The 5,011-nt window shown below is 44.1% G+C and overlaps 1 protein-coding gene across 1 annotated transcript; it reads right to left on the bottom strand.

Moving 5' to 3' along the window:
- Positions 1-2,285: 2,285 nt before the first annotated feature.
- Positions 2,286-4,513, bottom strand: LOC124016972 (transmembrane protein 245-like). The gene is made up of 3 exons (XM_046332303.1): positions 4,021-4,513; positions 3,427-3,642; positions 2,286-2,527 (listed from the first exon to the last, which is right to left on the bottom strand). Exons 1-3 carry the CDS (start codon positions 4,244-4,246, stop codon positions 2,325-2,327), a joined length of 645 nt encoding a protein of 214 aa, XP_046188259.1. The 5' UTR covers positions 4,247-4,513; the 3' UTR covers positions 2,286-2,324.
- Between the last annotated feature and the right edge of the window lie 498 nt (positions 4,514-5,011).

Here is a 5,011-nt window from a genome sequence, read left to right as displayed (position 1 = left end):
GAGATCATTCAGTAGTAATATTAACCTGTAAGGAGATCATTCAGTAGTAATATTAACCTGTAGGGAGATCATTCAGTAGTAATATTAACCTGTAGGGAGATCATTCAGTAGTAATATTAACCTGTAGGGAGATCATTCAGTAGTCATATTAACCTGTAGGGAGATCATTCAGTAGTAATATTAACCTGTAGGGAGATCATTCAGTAGTAATATTAACCTGTAGGGAGATCATTCAGTAGTAATATAACCTGTAGGGAGCTCATTCAGTAGTCATATTAACCTGTAGGGAGATCATTCAGTAGTAATATTAACCCATAAGGAGATCATTCAGTAGTAATATTAACCTGTAGGGAGATCATTCAGTAGTAATATTAACCCATAAGGAGATCATTCAGTAGTAATATTAACCTGTAGGGAGATCATTCAGTAGTAATATTAACCTGTAGGGAGATCATTCAGTAGTAATATTAACCTGTAGGGAGATCATTCAGTAGTCATATTAACCTGTAGGGAGATCATTCAGTAGTAATATTAACCTGTAGGGAGATCATTCAGTAGTTTATTAACCTGTAGGGAGATCATTCGTATTAATATTAACCTGTAGGAATCATTTCAGTAGTTTATTAACCTGTAGGAGATCATTCAGTAGTAATATTAACCCATAAGGAGATCATTCGGTAGTAATATTAACCTGTAGGAGATCATTCAGTAGTAATATTAACCACCTGTAGGAGATCATTCAGTAGTAATATTAACCCATAAGGAGATCATTCAGTAGTATGTATAACCTGTAGGGAGATCATTCAGTAGTCATATTAACCTGTAGGGAGATCATTCAGTAGTAATATTAACCTGTAGGGAGATCATTCAGTAGTTTATTAACCTGTAGGGAGATCATTCAGTAGTAATATTAACCTGTAGGGAGATCATTCAGTAGTTTATTAACCTGCTGTAGTAATAATAATATAAGGAGATCATTCAGTAGTAATAAGGAGATCATTCAGTAGTAATATTAACCTGTAGGAGAGATAGTAATATTAACCCCATTCATTCAGTAGTAATATTAACCTGTGAGGAGATCATTCAGTAGGTAGGAGATCATTCAGTAGTAATATTAACCTGTAGGGAGATCATTCAGTAGTAATATTAACCTGTAGGGAGATCATTCAGTAGTATATTAACCTGTAGGAGATCATTCAGTAGTAATATTAACCCATAAGGAGATCATTCAGTAGTAATATTAACCTGTAGGGAGATCATTCAGTAGTAATATTAACCTGTAGGGAGATCATTCAGTAGTAATATTAACCCATAAGGAGATCATTCAGTAGTAATATTAACCTGTAGGAGATCATTCATTAGTAATATTAACCTGTAGGGAGATTCAGTAGTTATTAACCTGTGGGAGATCATTCAGTAGTAATATTAACCTGTAGGAGATCATTCCAGTAGTTTATTAACCTGTGGAGATCATTCCAGTAGTTTATTAACCTGTAGGAGAATCATTCAGTAGTAATATTAACCTGTAGGAGATCATTCAGTAGTAATATTAACCTGTAGGGAGATCATTCAGTAGTAATATTAACCTGTAGGGAGATCATTCAGTAGTCATATTAACCTGTAGGGAGATCATTCAGTAGTAATATTAACCTGTAGGGAGATCATTCAGTAGTTTATTAACCTGTAGGGAGATCATTCAGTAGTAATATTAACCTGTAGGGAGATCATTCAGTAGTAATATTAACCCATAAGGAGATCATTCAGTAGTAATATTAACCTGTAGGGAGATCATTCAGTAGTAATATTAACCTGTAGGGAGATCATTCAGTAGTCATATTAACCTGTAGGGAGATCATTCAGTAGTTTATTAACGCATGAGGAGATCATTCAGTAGTAATATTAACCCATAAGGAGATATTAACATTCAGTAGTCATATTAACCTGTAGGGAGATCATTCATAGTAATATTAACCTGGAGATCATTCAGTAGTAATATTAACCTGTAGGGAAATCATTCAGTAGTAATATTAACCCATAAGGAGATCATTCATATATCACAGAGAGAAGACCAGCTCCTGCCTCTTCACCCAGCTTCAACACTTATAACTGTCCAGAACCGTTACCCCAGGGTAGACAGCACACTACCCTGCTGCTAGCCGATCAAAATCACACAATCACTGTGGATAACAATTGTGTTGTATCTTGTCTACAGTGTTGTATGCATCAGCACCCTCCAGCGGTGACCAGAGATAGATCAGGAAGTGATTTATAAAAATACAGGGTGGCTGTGTGTCTCAGGGAGTTTGGCAGGGTGGCTGTTTATCTTATGGGGTTGGCCAGGGGGGGTGGGCCATTACCTTGGTGTCAACGCGTAGCAGGAACTGAACGAGTCCTTTGATTGGTCCAGGCATGATGGCGTCCTGTCGCTCACGGCCAAACTTCTCCAGTCCTACCCACCATGACGACAGAGTCTTCTCAGCGAACCGCTTCAGACCAAAATGTACCACCAGCTTCTTCAACACCCACACTGCAACACACACACACAAACACACACACACACACACTGTTATGCATTTGTGTGTGTGTGTGTGTGTGTGTGTGTGTGTGTGTGTGTGTGTGTGTGTGTGTGTGTGTGTGTGTGTGTGTGTGTGTGTGTGTGTGTGTGTGTGTGTGCGCGCGCCAGAGTCAATGTGTGTGTGTGTGTGTGTGTGTGTGTGTGTGTGTGTGTGTGTGTGTGTGTGTGTGTGTGTGTGTGTGTGTGTGTGTGTGTGTGTGTGTGTGTGTGTGTGTGTGTGTGTGTGTGTGTGTGTGTGTGTGCGCTCGCCTGGGTCGGTGTGTGTGTGTGTGTGTGTGTGTGTGTGTGTGTGTGTGTGTGTGTGTGTGTGTGTGTGTGTGTGTGTGTGTGTGTGTGTGTGTGTGTGTGTGTGTGTGTGTGTGTGTGTGTGTGTGCGTGCTCGCCTGGGTCGGTGTGTGTGTATGTGTGTGTGTGTGTGTGTGCGCTCGCCTGGGTTGGTGTGTGTGTATGTGTGTGTGTGTGTGTGTGCGCTCGCCTGGGTCGGTGTGTGTGTATGTGTGTGTGTGTGTGTGCGCTCGCCTGGGTTGGTGTGTGTGTATGTGTGTGTGTGTGTGCGCTCGCCTGGGTTGGTGTGTGTGTATGTGTGTGTGTGTGTGCGCTCGCCTGGGTCGGTGTGTGTGTATGTGTGTGTGTGTGTGCTCGCCTGGGTCGGTGTGTGTGTATGTGTGTGTGTGTGTGTGTGCGCTCGCCTGGGTCGGTGTGTGTGTATGTGCGTGTGTGTGCGCTCGCCTGGGTCGGTGTGTGCGTGTGTGCGTGTGTGTGTGTGTGTGTGTGTGTGTGTGTGTGTGTGTGTGTGTGTGTGTGTGTGTGTGTGTGTGTGTGTGTGTGTGTGTGAGTGTTTCAGATATTACCAGCCACTGGGATAGGCAGTAGTTGTAGCATCCAGAGATTGAGCCAGACTTGGACCAGTACAAAAGCCCAGGCCAGCAGGACAAAGTAGATATCACTGGCTCTTTGGGACCCCTTCTCCTTCTGGAAGAGACCCCCCAGCTCAGGACGGGCCTGACGGGGGAACGGGAAGACAGAGGGGGGACCGGAAGGGCCAGGGCCCACAGAGTCCACCCCATCTACAGAGAGAGAGGAGGGGGAGATGAGGAAAGGAAGGAGTGAGGAGAGATGAGAGGTGTTAAGCCGTTGTGCCTGTGACAGTCAAGACAATGAAGTATATTTGGATTGAAAACGTGATTGAAAGTGGTCGTTAAATCAGTCCAAACCTTCAACATCTACTGAATTAATATAGAATTATGACTTAGAGAGCTTTTTGTGGCTGATGGTTAGTTACTGCAGTACAACGCCTACGTTTGTGTGTGTGTGTGTGTGTGTGTGTGTGTGTGTGTGTGTGTGTGTGTGTGTGCGTGCGTGTGCGTGTGCGTGTGCGTGTGCGTGTGTGTGTGTGTGTGTGTGTGTGTGTGTGTGTGTGTGTGTGTGTGTGTGTGTTATCTGACCTGCGGAGACACTGCTGGTATCTCTCTCGGGGCCCAAGTGGAGGTTACTGCAGGAGATGGCCATGTAGATGGTGTTAGCAGCGAACGACAACACCTGTCCTGACAGCTCACCCGAGTTGCCAGGGACAGGTGGTTTCTCTTGAGAGCCCACGATGAGGAGCGTGACCATGATTACAAACACAGGAACTCTCCACGAGCCAGTCAGAGACACTAGAGAGAGAGGCATGGGGGTGTATGGTGAGAGGGGAGTATGGCAGTGTGATGATTAATGAACAGTAGACTCCTTTTGAAACTACATCAGAATGTACTACTACCCCCCCTGTAAATACCTCTGTCCTAGCAGTGTTTCAGCTCTCATCAAATATATGTCATTTAGCAGACGCTTTTATTCAAAGCGACTTACAGTCATGTGTGTATACATTCTACGTATGGGTGGTCCCGGGGATCGAAATACCTGTCCTAGCAGTGCTTCAGCTCTCATCAATGTACTACTACCTCCCCCTGTAAATACCTCTGTCCTAGCAGTGCTTCAGCTCTCATCATAATGTACTACCCCCCCCTGTAAATACCTCTGTCCTAGCAGTGCTTCAGCTCTCATCAGAATGTACTACCCCCCTGTAAATACCTCTGTCCTAGCAGTGCTTCAGCTCTCATCAGAATGTACTACCCCCTGTAAATACCTCTGTCCTAGCAGTGCTTCAGCTCTCATCAATGTACTACTACCCCCTGTAAATACCTCTGGCCTAGCAGTGCTTCAGCTCTCATCAATGTACTACTACCCCCTGTAAATACCTCTGGCCTAGCAGTGCTTCAGCTCTCATCAGATGTACTACTACCCCCTGTAAATACCTCTGGCCTAGCAGTGCTTCAGCTCTCATCAATGTACTACTACCCCCTGTAAATACCTCTGTCCTAGCAGTGCTTCAGCTCTCATCAATGTACTACTACCCCCTGTAAATACCTCTGGCCTAGCAGTGCTTCAGCTCTCATC

The sequence above is a fragment of the Oncorhynchus gorbuscha genome, unplaced genomic scaffold (assembly GCF_021184085.1).
Source record: "Oncorhynchus gorbuscha isolate QuinsamMale2020 ecotype Even-year unplaced genomic scaffold, OgorEven_v1.0 Un_scaffold_13360, whole genome shotgun sequence".
In the NCBI taxonomy this organism is placed as follows: domain Eukaryota; kingdom Metazoa; phylum Chordata; class Actinopteri; order Salmoniformes; family Salmonidae; genus Oncorhynchus; species Oncorhynchus gorbuscha.
This window is presented reverse-complemented; position numbering and strand designations above follow the sequence as displayed.

Bases quoted from the DNA above. Each gene is read 5' to 3' on its own strand.
- LOC124016972 (XM_046332303.1), bottom strand. From the start codon at position 4,246: ATGCCTCTCTCTCTAGTGTCTCTGACTGGCTCGTGGAGAGTTCCTGTG. The intron at 3,643-4,020 runs GTCAGATAACAC...CTCTCTCTGTAG, and splicing joins TACCAGCAGTGTCTCCGCAG to ATGGGGTGGACTCTGTGGGC. The intron at 2,528-3,426 runs GTAATATCTGAA...TGTGTGTTGCAG, and splicing joins ACTGCCTATCCCAGTGGCTG to TGTGGGTGTTGAAGAAGCTG.